The sequence below is a fragment of the Erigeron canadensis genome, chromosome 7, assembly GCF_010389155.1.
Source record: "Erigeron canadensis isolate Cc75 chromosome 7, C_canadensis_v1, whole genome shotgun sequence".
In the NCBI taxonomy this organism is placed as follows: Eukaryota; Viridiplantae; Streptophyta; class Magnoliopsida; order Asterales; family Asteraceae; genus Erigeron; species Erigeron canadensis.
This window is the reverse complement of record NC_057767.1, coordinates 10,204,633-10,217,837: the sequence shown is the minus strand read 5'-3', so window position 1 is coordinate 10,217,837 and position 13,205 is coordinate 10,204,633. Positions and strand designations below refer to the sequence as shown.

At 32.0% G+C, this 13,205-nt stretch overlaps 1 protein-coding gene, 1 long non-coding RNA gene and 1 pseudogene across 2 annotated transcripts; 1 reads left to right on the top strand and 2 right to left on the bottom strand.

Moving 5' to 3' along the window:
* On the bottom strand, positions 1-1,112 carry LOC122607423 (bZIP transcription factor 11-like). The gene has a single exon (XM_043780395.1). It carries the CDS (start codon positions 684-686, stop codon positions 213-215), a length of 474 nt encoding a protein of 157 aa, XP_043636330.1. The 5' UTR covers positions 687-1,112; the 3' UTR covers positions 1-212.
* A 3,180-nt stretch (positions 1,113-4,292) lies between these two features.
* Positions 4,293-5,171, top strand: LOC122607425. The gene is made up of 3 exons (XR_006325036.1): positions 4,293-4,363; positions 4,481-4,648; positions 4,956-5,171. It is a non-coding gene; the product is annotated as an uncharacterized LOC122607425 (long non-coding RNA).
* On the bottom strand, positions 4,293-6,136 carry LOC122607424 (annotated as a pseudogene).
* Positions 6,137-13,205: the final 7,069 nt, after the last annotated feature.

Here is a 13,205-nt window from a genome sequence, read left to right as displayed (position 1 = left end):
TTGAAATAATAACAAGTTTAGCCACTAAGTAAATAACATTAATAAAAGTACAAACATTAATCCTAGGTACAATAATTCATAACCCACAAATAACATACTCGTAAAAAGCATACCCCACAAAAACCATAGAAGTTACAACCAAAAAAACTTAACCCCACAAACCAAATAATACAACCCAACTAGTAAGCATTAGTTCATTATCATTTGAGTCACTAGTACCCAAACATATCTGCAGCTGAAGCCATAATTGGTTGTTGATTGACATACATCATATTCCATGGATTCTCCATGTAATCAAACTCAAACAACCCATTAGTAGTACTACCACCACTACAATATTGATTAGTTGTACTATTAGTATTTGTGTTCATATAATTTATAATCTCATTAAGTGAGTTCAACCTTTGGCTAAGTTCATTTACTTGAGCCCTCAACACGGAATTTTCGGCTTCAATTTTAGTAGTCTGTTCAGTTGTAAGATTGATCGTGGATTTGATCTGATCGTTATCGTTCTTGATCTTGGTTGATTCAGCAATCAAATCATCGATATGTTTTTGTTTTCTCATCCTTGATCTACGTGCTGATTCGCGGTTAGATTCCATTCTTTTTCTCTTTCTTTGATCCATCAGTCCGTCGTCAGATGCAGACTGATGGATCTGAGATGAATTTCCACTTGAAGAAGCCATTTGATCTTTATTTTCCCCTTTTTCTTTATGAAAACACAATATATAAATGTAAACTCACGATCTATAGGTTAATGGGACGTGATACAATTCGGGCTACACGGGATATCTAGTTATAAGTCAAAAATTGAATACAAGAAGGTTTAAAAGTTGTAACTAATATAGGAAACCTAAACAATAATGTTATTAATTTCCGAGAAAACGTAAAACCAATAAAGGAAGACAACGGAAAAGGATTGAACAAGATGAATACGGCGAACAAGTGTGGAGTTTATCATAAAACCGGAACGAAGGATTTCACAAAGAGCGGGAGACATTAATCTTTAACACCCATGCATATAAAAAAAAAATTGAAGTATGAAGATGATGTGATTTACAACAAGAAAAATAATATAGTTTGGACACTACAGAGGAAAATGAGAAATGAATTGAAAGAGGTTTTGTGAGTAGGAAATGGGGTTGATTATATAGGAAAAAAACAAGGGTGAAATGGTTGAATCAAATATATAAAATTATAAAAGAAATACATAAAAAAGATTGAAAAGAAAGAGATTGGGCCATTGAGGACTTGAGGTATCTAGGAAGGTGACGAAAGTGAAAATAGTAACAATAGTTAAAGCAAACAAAGTTGAGGTACCAACATGATATCAACGTGCCATCTTGATTTCTTCACCCATGTATATTTCACTTTTTCTTTGGTTTACTTTTCCCTTTTTTATCTTTACTTCTTTATAAAACATTTTAAATTTTATTTATGATATATCTTAAAAAATTAAGTATATTTTTTTCTAAAAAAAGTCTCTTTCAGATTTTTATGGTTCTCAAAATGTCTCTTCACACCCTTATAACAAATTGTCACTCCTAAAACGAAATTTCACTGCAACGAGCGGGTATTATACTCGTTCTTTTTTAAACAAATCTATTTTAGTTTTGCGTATATCCAAAAAATTGAGGTAATAAATTACGAATTATTAAGAACTAAAAAAGACAACTTTATTAATTAAATGTACATTAGTAATCTTAAAAAAAGTAAGTAACTGCTCAGTGTCGCCTTCTGTGGGTTTTGAGCCCCAATACCTCGACGGTGTATGGGGGAGGTTAAGATGTAGGCAGACCTTACCTCTACCTAAGTAGAGAGGTTGCTTCCAGTTTCTACCTAAATGGTAGAAAAGGCCCTCCAACCTTTGCATGAGATGAAGATCGAACCCATGACCTCTATTTCCAGAGACAAAGGTGTTTACCACTGATCCAACCATGCTGCTTACATTAGTAATCTTAGCATATGGGTAAATGGATAGAGTTTATCATATCTAAGTTATTGAAAAATCTGACTTTTTTTTATTTAAGCGTCAACATTTAAGATTCTGTAAGTAATTCAGTGAGTGTCTTTTTAAGAAAGGCGTGGAAGAAAAATATGAAATTCAAAGGAAATTAAGCCGGTTTGAGTTTGCTCTTTGATTTTTTTTTTTTTTTCCCTTTTGAATAGAAGTCACCAAGAGTGAAATATGCACGTTGGCTGAGACATATGCTGACCCATATGTTTGGGAGGCGAACTTCAATATGTAGAACGTTGCGTTATACCGAGGTGATCGATGCCTAAAATAAACTTTTATTTTCAAAATGTAATTATATGATCAAATCGCGATTCTTTTTGTGAATTTTATGTCTCTGCCATGAACCAATTAAAACATTGTTCTTCGAATTTCAAATGTCAAAAAATATATTATTAAAAGAGAGAAAACATTTTCAATTAATTATGCAATAATATGAACCATTATTTAAGGTTTACTAGAAGACAAACGAAGATTAAAAAATTAAGAGTGATTACTGATGGTGCATTCCCTAACTAAAGTCGATCTTAAATTCTTAATTGTCCATCTTTCCATTAGAGAAAAACGTCATTGCATACGCACACACAATAAAACCGTGTTAGACATGATACGCCAAAACTAAGTGCCTAAAGCTAATTAGCCACTTGTAATACTTATTTGACTAACTATTTAATCATGTTGAGTTACTAGGTTATTTATTATACTAATTTCAGTTACATGAGCCACCAAAAAAATTAATAAAAAAAGCTATCCCTTTAAGAAATTAAAAGATAATTACTTTCAGAAAGTATCTTGGTAACTAATGACATGAGAGAATAGATTGGAAGCTTTTAAAATTGAAACCAACTTTACTATTAGTGGATTTTGAATTTGTACTAAAATCAAATGTCAAAATTAAAAGATAATTTTTTATTGTTAACCTTTGATTTAATTGAATAGTTAAAATATCAAATTTTACTAGTATTAAAATTGGTTTTAATTGATAATCTCAGACGAAGTTAAATAACCAATGCCCAATAAAACCACCTGTTCAGTGGGAAAACCCACTGCCCATAAATTCATTGCACCAAGACACATCTTGAATCAACTTTGAACTTGAAACCTATAGTATGAAATTTTATTTATGTATTTCCAAATGTCAATTAATTTATCTTTTAGTTTTTCCAAGCCAATTAAGCCTTTTGGCAATTAAGTTAATTATAACATTACTAGTATAAAATCCTGCTAACCAATATTTAATTATTTGATCGATCCGTGTCATGTAGCATTTGGATATTAGCAGTTTTATTTGTTTAAAGTCGGATTAAAGCTAGGATGTATATATTTTGTATGATCAACTATCAAGTTTATAATATTTTATTTGAAGAATAAACAGAATATTATATAGCCGCTGAGATGTATACAAATAAACGTGTTGATAACTATCAAGTTTATAAGGTATTTTATAACGCTTATTAGTTTGAGACTTGGATTATATCAAGAAGTACGTCATGTTGTGTTTTTTTTTATAACATTAACTAGTAACGGACTTGAAGTGTTTTATATACAACGATAGATGGAACTTCTATGGGGCCAGTTAAGGCCTAAGGGTTCAGTCCATCCAAAAATTATAATTTTTAATATACTTTTTATCAGTTTTTTAATATAATCTTATAGATAATTTTCAAATTATAACTTTTATACTCTTTAACAGTTTTTTAATAGAGAGATGATATTAGTACCACATATCTTAATTAATCTACCACATTTAAAAATTATTTACTTGTACAGTTTGCTGTAATACTTGTATAGTGTGGTAAATCTATCAAAATCCATGGTACATTTATCATCACCCTTTTTAATATACCCTTAAAAATAATTTCATATTACAATTAGCTCGTCCAACAAAATTTGACTTTTTGTTTGACTGAGTTACGCCCATATACTAAGTGTTCAAATTTCGTCTATACACAACATGGATTTTGATAGTCAAATAATTAATTTGTTACGTAGTATAATATGATAGCAATCGGAAGAAAAAAAAAAAAACAAAGATATACGTAGAATCAAAACAGATAAATAAACCATATTTACTATTTAGTGATGGAATATTGTTTTTATGTTAACTTTTATATTGTCAGTAACATTATATGTAGCTTTCATAAAACTATATTAATCTTGAAAAAAGAAGAAACTAATTGTATACAGTCCATGCTTACTGAACCAGATCACAAGAAAAATTGGTTCTGATTATGAATTATTTATCGCTATGTCAATTGTTCCCAATGACTAGCAGAATCAAACCGCAAAATGAAGAACATTTCAAGCCCAAAAATAGCAGAAATTGAGACACTAGCTAGTTTTCCTGTGGTATAGCAACATCATCTACTTCAGGATGATAATGAAGCATCTCTTTCCATATCATCTCCCTTAACACCTCTTCTTTTAAATCTTCATCAATTGTGAAGTCTACTTTTACTTCAACAGGCGGATCCATATCGGAACTATAAAGAGAAGACATATAAGGATGATCAAGTGCCTCATTCACACTAATTCTCTTTGAAGGATCAAACACCAACATTTGTTGCAACAAATCAATTGCTAATGGCTGAGCCTGAGGATAAAGGTCATAAAAGGAAGTCGCGGGTGTAGAAGGTAACGATTTTATGAACTTTCTTGCCTTTTGATTATCAATAAACTTGATATCGTCCTCTGTTTGGCTTCCAAGCATGTTGATAATTAGTTTTAATTGATTAAAACATTCGGTACCTGGGAACAACGGTTTTCTACCTAATAGTTCAGCAAATGTGCACCCTACTGACCAAACATCAATTGAGGTACCATAGTTTTCACAACAAAGTAGAATCGCGGGTGCCCTATACCAACGTGTAACCACATACTCTGTTATAAATTGATCTTTACCATTGTTTGTTCGGGCTAACCCAAAATCACATATCTTTAGGTCACAATTTGCATTGATAAGTAGGTTTCCCGGCTTCTAGTCACGGTGGAGAATGTTTGCAGAGTGAAGATACTTCAACCCTCGCAATAACTATCAAAGAAAGGAAGATTGTTTTAATACTCGCGATTTATATTTAAATTCAAGTACTTTCATTAGAAAAAAAATGGGACACTCCTAAAATTGAAAATAAAAGTATCTCATATTATGTAAAAGGGTTAATAGGGTTGGTGGTTCATTGGTATATGATCTTTGACCTTGGGGTATTTTATCAGGTTCGAATCTTATTTCCTACATTTATAAAATTATAAGGGTGAATTATTAGAGGGTTTAAAAAAAAGTTAAATAGGCCAGGTAAAACCTTTACTTAAAAAAAATTATGTAAAAGGTAATCTGTTAATCTAACTTTAGCTAGTTTGCAATAATCAGTACATCAGTTCCATAACACAATTTCAAAATAAACACCACCTTAGCTAGAAACATTTACATTAGTACATAATGTGCATACCTGAAAGAGAAAATATTGGCAATGGTCATTCGAAAGAGATTGAGATTACTTAATAATCTGATGCAAATCCGTGTCCATAAGCTCATAAACCAAATAAATATCTTTAAAACTTGTTCTATGAATCGGCACCATGATATCTTTTAAACGTATCACATTTTCATGGTGAAGATGGCGAAGAAGTTTGAGTTCACGTAAAGTCCTCAAAGCGTCAGTATGGTTGTCGAATATGGAATGGGATTCCCTCAAGTTTCCCCAACTTGACTAGTCAAGTTGGGAGGATCTTGACCCTTGATTAAAAATCAAGGGCTAAGATTAAATAAGTATCATTAAATCTTGGCCCTTAATTTTAAAATCCTCCCAACTTCTAGTTGGAGAAACTTGAGGAACCTGAGGGAATCCTTCTCCGTCGAATATATTGTGTATCTTTTTTATAGCAACCTTTTCGTTGGTTTGTCTATTAATAGAAGAACACACAATACCATATGAACCACGACCAATTGGTTTTATTGGAATGTAATTTGTATCAAGTTCAAATAAAGTTTGCCACATGGAAAAGTAATGTTTCCCTTGTGATTTTATTCCTCCTGGTGCTTCAACTGGAGTTGCCATTTCTCTACACAAAAATAATGACACAACACGCTATTATGATCATCAGATGGATGTTCACAATCTGATATACCGTCAGATGATCGTAATAGCATAAGGTTGAGCATAACGACACAACATTCATGAAAAATTAATTCAAAAATTAGAAAAATTAGTTACATACTTTAATTTCTTTAGCACAAATTCTGAAATTTCATCCCAAAAGGCATTAACATCGGTAGGCTTTCACTATAAGGGATTCATGATTTCCTTGTTAGAAATATATATTATAAAATACCCAATTGAATATGCATGGCAATCTGATCATCATTTGATTAATCAAGGAAGAAATGATACAATTTGATATAACATCTATCTATCTTCTTTTTAATTCGTTTTTGTTTTAAGTAATAGTGTAGTGACTCTTGCAACAAAACATATTATTAGTGGTCAGAAAATAAAACATTGTGTGGTTACTGAGCTCTGTATATTTTATACATAGATATAAATTAATTACAATAATAAAGACTAACAATATATACTTATCTGATACAAGCAAACTTTACTGTCAATCAAAATCTTACACCTCAATTTTTTCCATCTTTCTCCATTTTCCTAAATCACTGGTGCCACTTCCCCTCACTTCCTCCAATCTCCACCTCATAATTCTTTTTTTCATTTTTTTTAATACATTAAATTTAAAAGTTTATAAAAAAACATATACAGACATATATAAATAAAATTAATAATAAACAAAATATAAATAAAATTAATAATAAACAAAATAAAAATACATTGGCTAAAACATAAATAAAAACATAGTTACAAACTTTATATATAACAAACTACAGGTATTAAAATATAAATAATATAAATAAAAAATTAATTAAATAAACAAAGATCAGTTGTGCGCTATGCTTCTTCTTCTTCTTCTAACAATACAGATACATACAAATATATATAGTTTCCACCATTTTTAAAGTTAAAAAAAAAAAGAAAAAAAAGAAGGAGTTAGATAGATGAACAACCAATCAAAAGCAACATCTCTCCTCTCTCTCTCCTTCTTTCCCCCCACTTGGTAAACTTTGCCGATTTCGCCGTTCTCTCTAAGCGGCAAACCGCCGGCGGCGGTGTACCCGCACGGGCCCGCTAGCGGTAAACCACTTCCCCGAGACCACTCCCTCCCCTCTAAGATTATAGATATGATTATTGGTTGTTACCATCACTTCATATTAATTATTGCTTTATAAAATTGCTAGATTAATTATATATAGACATTGTTGTTATTAACATATACATCATTAGTTTAAGATTTGTTATTAACTTTTATTCAGATTTTGATTATGGCAATGATGGGAGTAGCACTTTCATGATAGTGTGATCATTTTACAACATCTCTTCCTTGTGATATGATAATGAATATTTTTGAAACGGATGTTAAATAAAAGTTATAACGAGCATCTCACACCTAAAAGATGCCCTTCCTTTATTCGTACATATCTTTTGTGACGATTAACCAACACCCCATATGGATTTTCAGTGGCATGTGCCAATTATATTTGACTTTAGATGACCTTGTAATCTACATATCCCGGACGTTTTCACCTCACGTTCTCAAAAACCTAATTACATTGTGCCGTTGTGGGCCGTAGCCATCCTCCTGGGTTTTTGTGGGACCCACTTATTTTTATTTTTTTTTAGAATTTGTATATAACCCATCACATTATAATTTTTTAATTCATAAAAAATATGTTAGTCAATCATTTATTTATTATTTAATAAATATTATTATTAGTATGTGAGAGCGTTTTATGTCTATATGAGATATATGACATTATAACAATCTGACTTTTTTTTTATATGTTATTCATACAGTGTGATTGGATCATAACACCTTTATTTTTATTTTGAATATGGATTGTTACACTAGCTACTTGAGTAACCTAAATTTGTTTTCTATCTAGCTGATTTTATCAAAAAGATATGAATGTATATCAAGTTATTATCATCTTAACGTATAGAGACAAACAACCGAGTTAGAATACAATTTTGTCAACTTGATTAAGTGGACCAAACACATTTCAAAAGCCCAAAGAGGATATATATAGTTACCCATTTTGAAGTTGGATTTGAACCTTATCCAGATCATGTTCATGCCACAAATTTATAACACGTGTCCATTACTTTGTTTTAGTTTACTGACCGAATCGCGAAATTGCATCTAAACAAATTCTTTTACTCTTCTTTAATTGTATTTTCTTATCGATAAGGAAACACACGTTTCTACTTGTTTGGATATATTTTTCAAACGTAGGAGGCTAGAACGTCCCAGGTTTTATAGTTTTGATATTTATTTAATCATTAGGCTTAACCTTTTTGATGATATCAGACGACACCAATTTCGAGATTCTGATTTGTAATAAAGTATAATAAATTCATCTTAAAAAGGCTACGAGTACATAATACAGTATGATTTTGCTAATCAATATCATTAATTTTAGATCAATATTGACATCTTAATAATCATGTTATATATTGAATGAAACTAAAATTCCAACTCTTTTTTTATCTAGAAGTGCATTTTCTTTATCTTTCTGAGCAATTATAGTAACTCGGCAACAAATGATATTTATAGTAGCGAATAGAAGAAACGCATTCAAGGACGACGATAAGAAAAAACAGAAAGCAGTAAACAACAAACCAATTATTTATATATAACAATTCTTGAAGGCTTAGCTACAGTAAAAAAGTTTACGAGTTTTTTATTTTTAACACTTAACTTTTACATTTTTAACTTTAGTCTAGTTTTTTTTTATACTACTTAACTTTTAGATTCTTAACTTTAGTATCACTTTTTTATACAAACTTAAGTATAATTTACTAACTTTCGGTTTTAAATAAATCTATAATCCGTTAAACCCCAGTGGTCAGGGGTGTTTCACTAAACCTGCTATGCGAAGCCCCGAGAAGTTTACTCCAAGGTCTCGAGTTCGAGCCTTGGTAGGTTTTCCTCAACGGTATTTTTCAATTTAGGAGATGGTATGGTGAAAAAGACTATTTAAGATACGCTTAATGCGGGACCCTTTCGTTATGCGATTAGCACACATCATACGCGTCTGAGGTAAAATTCACTTGTCAAAAAAAAAAAAAAAAATCTATACTATCTTCTAAAGCATTTTGCCCTTTTTTAAAATCTCAAAAGATGATTTGAACTACCTAAATTACTCTCTTTCTTTATTCACTAATATAAACATCTCTACCTAATATACCTATAATACCCTTAAATTTCAACCACTCATTTTTTTCTCCCTCATCAATATTTTTTTTTCTCTCCTCCATAAATCATTTTATTCCTCTAATTTTTTCAAAATCTTTTATCTCAAAAACATAAATTATAAAAATTGTATGGATTTTCTTAAAATCCCATGCTCTTTCATTAGAGGTGTCATTCAATATACTTTCGACAAATTTTTAAATTCGACAGCGGAGCCCGCACGACTAAGGCATTTGACTATCACATTCTATGACTTATCACCTCCTATGACCTATCACCTCCACCATCTCACCGCCGTATTGCGCCGGTATTATTGCTTGTATATAAAAATTCTTGAAGGCGTCAGCTATTTTGTCCTCTTCTTAATTTTTTATTTTTTTATTTTTATATACGATTGTATACGTGTAAAGTTTCATATTTTTAACACTTTAAATTTTAGATTTTTAACTTTAGTCTAGCTTTTTGTAAACTACTTAACTTTTAGATTCTTAACTTTAGTATCACTTTTTTATACAAACTTAAGTATAATTTGCTAACTTTCTGTTTTAACTTTAATCATCAAATTTTATTTTATTTTATTTATTTTTTTTACTTTTGATCTTTTATTTTAAAACATATAACTTTTATCATTTTTTTGTTTTTTATTTTAAACACTTAACTTTTGAATTTTTTTACTTTAGTCTAACTTTACTTTTATGGCTTTTAATTTTCAATATTTTACTTTTCTAACTTTTACCATCAAACTATTAGTTTTAGCCACATATTTTTTTAGTTTTCAAACTTTAAGCGTCCAAACTTTTAGGCAATGTCGTATGTATGTTTGCATGACGCAACGATGATCTCGGGGCAACGCCCGAGGTCAAAAAACTAATTCAAACATAAAATGATTTTTAACAGAACTTTTCTTAAAAACAACAAGGGGATGAGTTAGCAGCATGCTGCCAGCTTAAGTTTTAGATTATGTATTTGTTCACTTTTCCAAGTGTTAATATCAATACATTTTTTTTTAATGAAAATAGGATGGTCTTATAATTTGGTGCGAGCTGTTAGGTCCAGTTTTAACTAAACTGGAGCTCTCCAGTGACATCTGGAGAGCATGAGGAATTGTCCGAAATATTAGAAGTCCAGTTGCATTGTACAGGTTTAGCAACTGATGACTTCCTCCAGTTGAGATCAGACGACTAGAATCTGAAGACCTTCCAGTTGAAGTCAAGACACAAATGGAAAATAGAGATGGCAATGGCAGCGAAGCCCAGTTGACAATCTACCAGATCAATCAACTGAGATCCTCCAGTGTAAATGCTCTTACAAGCTTTACACTGTTACGAGGAGGACCTTTTTACCTACATCCTTTTAACCGGACAATGATATTGTCTTGGATAAAGATACAAAGATGTAGAGTGGTTGAATAAAGTAACCTTTTGTCTTACTTTATTTAACACACACAAAGGATTATTTAAACAATACTTTTTGTGCTGTCAACCATATTTGTACATCGAAGTTGAGATCCCCATGCTCAATCTTCGACTATAAATAGAGGTCCTTGCACAAGCTGTTTCAATAACTTTGCAAATACAAATATTCTGCAATATGGTGAACTTGTGCAATATTCTCTCAATCGCAAAAAGAAAATTTCACAACTCTAATGTTTCGATGTTTAGGAGAATTTCCAAGTTTAGATCAATTGTAATTCAGGGTTGTTAGGATATTACATTCTTGTATTATCTTGGTTCCAACAACCTTGTATTTTATTTAAACAGTAATAAATAAAATACACTTGAAAATTACATATTGTCTCACCAGTTTATATGCTCGTCATTTATATTATTGCATGTATTACATTCTGTCACTTTAATACTTAATTCCAGTTAACCTGGTACACGATCAAACTAAACTGGTCACATCCAGATTAATGATCGTGTTGCAAAGTTCACTCACCATCGACATAGAGGTGTCTTCAGCACCTCTAGTGATAGTTGGGACTAATAATGGTATCAGAGCAGGCAGGTTGAATTGTTTCAATTCTATAACCTAGGTCTGCTTCGATGGCTGCTGAAGGTGAGAATGGTTCTGGTCCAAATGAATCTAATCCTAATATTGCTACTCCTTTAAATACTAACCCTCCTCCTCCTCCTCCTACTCCTGGAGCTAACCACGTCATGTACATTACTCCAACTCTCCTGTTCCCAAATTCGATGGGAATGGTGAGACATTGGTACATGGAAGTAGAAATGCTCTTGCATTTTGGTGGGATAGAGAGGTATATGTTGAAAATCCTTAAGGATGGGCCATATACACCCATGTCCAGTGGTGTTAGCCCTCTTCTCGACCCCACTGGGAGAAGAGGCACCAGGGAAAAAATCTGAGGAACATTGGTCAGATGAGGATCGCAGATTGGTTGATCTTGATACCAAACTGAAAAACATGATTCTTCTGCTATACCTGAGGAACTATTCCTACTCTGTGCTATTTCCAAGTGCAAAATCTATGTGGGATGAATTAGTTCTCCAGTTTGAAGGAGGAAATGACACCATTGTCACTAGAAAGGTTGCTCTCAACAAGAAGTATGAATCCTTCTTTGCTCTTCCCAATGAAAGTTTAACTGGTACTTATACCAGATTTACTGGCCAATTAATCACTTAGAGGCTTGGGAGTGGAAAGGATAAGGATATTCTTCTTGAAAAATTCTGTGATGTTTTGCCATCCAAATGGGCACACATGGTTCTTGTCTTAAGACAAGGAAAGACCTTGCATAGCCATACTCTTGCCTCTCTTTATGGAGCTTCAGATTTACTGAAGATAATGATGCAGCAAGATTACTCGCTGAACAAGATGCTTTAAACCATGCTCAGAGTTCCAAGGCTGCCAACTTTCTGGGCAACCTTGTGCTGCTTTAATATCTACTGAGAATGTCCATCACATTCTATGAAGGAATGTTAAACAACTTTTTGAACTCTGTCTAACCACTAATCTCAGTGATGGTGTGAGGAACTGACGATGATGATCTGGTTGCCATGATTGCTAAAACCTTTAATAGTTTAAGCATAATCTAATCGATTAATGGGTCCAATAATGCTTCCATTCATCTCAATGGATAAGGCTAATCTACCTGCTATAAATGTGGTAAGAAGGCCATTTCATGAAGGAATGCAGATCTAGTCAGATGAACTACCAAACTGTCCTATTGTCCCAAACTTTGTTAAAACTGATGATTACGCCAAATACAAGAACTTAAGGCCCAGATTGCTCTCATGTCTCTTGACAAAATAATGAGAAAGAAAAGAACAAGTGCATGATGGCTCAAACTGAAGGGAAATGGGAACTCTCTGATGACTCATCTGATGATGAAGAAGAATTAGAGATATGTGTTTCATGGCATTGGAGAGTCAACAACCAGTGGTGAAGGATGATGTTGTATCTGGAGATGGGTTGATATCATTTTAAAGAAGGTAGGGATTATGATATCGAAATTGATTCAGAACTGAAATTGGTATTGCTGAATCATTGAATGATGACTTTTATTTGTTGAAACCATGAGAACACTGTGAAAGATATTTAGAAACAGTTTTGGTTGAATTAACAACATGAAAAGTCAAGTAATGATTTGCAAAGTGTCAGTTGGCTCTTAAAGAATCAGATTTGAAAAACGAGCATTGGAAAGATACCAAAAACTGAAATTTGATCTGAAAAAGAACATATGGTTATTAATTCTTGGTTCAAGCATCTGGTAAAATTATGACGCTTTTCTAAAACCATGATGCTCCAAAAACTGCCTGGAAATCTGGTGATCTTCAGATGGCAGTGTTTTACCCACAATTCACCAATTGCCAAATCTGTTAAAAATGAAACACTTATGATTCCTCTGGCACAATCAAATCTGAATCCC

Excerpts from the sequence above, each read along its gene's own strand:
- LOC122607423 (XM_043780395.1), bottom strand. The coding sequence starts at position 686 with ATGGCTTCTTCAAGTGGAAATTCATCTCAGATCCATCAGTCTGCATCT.